The sequence below is a fragment of the Echinops telfairi genome, unplaced genomic scaffold (genome assembly GCF_000313985.2).
Source record: "Echinops telfairi isolate 266 unplaced genomic scaffold, ASM31398v2 ScPeMD7_7413;HRSCAF=8451, whole genome shotgun sequence".
Lineage (NCBI taxonomy): Eukaryota > Metazoa > Chordata > Mammalia > Afrosoricida > Tenrecidae > Echinops > Echinops telfairi.
The window spans coordinates 346,556-347,556 of NW_022111313.1; the positions used below are offsets into that span (position 1 = coordinate 346,556).

Below are 1,001 nucleotides of genomic sequence, written 5' to 3' on the forward strand. Positions count from 1 at the left end.
GGTCACTGTAAGTATGAATCAGTTCGTTGGGGTGGAAGCGAGTGAGCAGGGCGTTGGGCCCCTGTGTCGCCACATCCTCCCCAGCATGGGTCCGTGTTTCTGGCACGAGCCATCCCAGTGCAGGTGAGGTGGCTCCTCACTGCATTCTGGCTTGTCACCAGCTGATCCCCAATGCTCTTCAGAGAGACTGTCCCACAGGGAAACCCCAGCACCCCAGACTGCGGGCAAACCATGCCCGTGACTCAGGACAGAGCAGAGATCTTGCCTGCCACGCACCACACAGCGTTGTTTATTAACCTGGTGAGGCGGCCGAGTGAAGACTGGACTCTGCCCTTCCATGTCTTCTTAACGCCAGGCATCAAGAATGGGCCCCTGCACCCTTGACCCATCGTGAGGGCTGGCCTGGGCTCTGTCTTGGTCAGGCAGAGTCAGAGCAGGGGCGATGGCAGATGGGCCAGCGGCATCCTTGTGGACCCCATGCCTGTCTGTGTCCCCCAAGGTGTGGCAAGAGAACAAGACACGGCTGCAGGGTGAGCTCCAGGGAGCCCTCCACCTCCAGTCCATGGATCTGGCCGAGTGGCTTGGCGCCTTGAGGAAGTGCCACAACAGGGTGCTGCCCTGTCTGCAGGTAGGGAGGGGGCTATGCCCAGGAGGTGAGCAAATGGGAGCATTGGCAAGACCCTACAAAGTGCCTGGCACCCAGTAGGCTCCCACTCAACACGCTGAAGCATCCTGGCCCTTCCCGGGAACATTATACTAAGTAATTGCTTTAGTGGCTAAGTTATATATTACCGAGAGCGAACCTGGCTCGGACGTATCCGTCACTTTTACTGTTTTGCCTAGAGAGGTTTCCGTGGCAGCTCAGAAAGCCAGGAATGAGTAAGGAGAGAGGTGACATTAAAGGCAGGCTGTTAGCGGAAGTGAAAATTAAACAACTCAGCCAAAATCGAAGTCAGGGAGCGTCTTGCCTGTAGGAACAGGGAGATTAATGCTCCCCCTTC

At 56.7% G+C, this 1,001-nt stretch overlaps 1 protein-coding gene across 1 annotated transcript in view; it reads left to right on the forward strand.

Moving 5' to 3' along the window:
- LOC101655207 (piezo-type mechanosensitive ion channel component 2-like) overlaps positions 1-1,001 on the forward strand; it is a 158,820-nt gene that overhangs the window by 92,336 nt on the left and 65,483 nt on the right. Inside the window, exons 16-17 of the mRNA XM_013008440.1 lie at positions 85-123; positions 500-628. Coding sequence (XP_012863894.1) covers positions 85-123; positions 500-628 — 168 coding nt within the window. The remainder of the gene's footprint in view (positions 1-84; positions 124-499; positions 629-1,001) is intronic.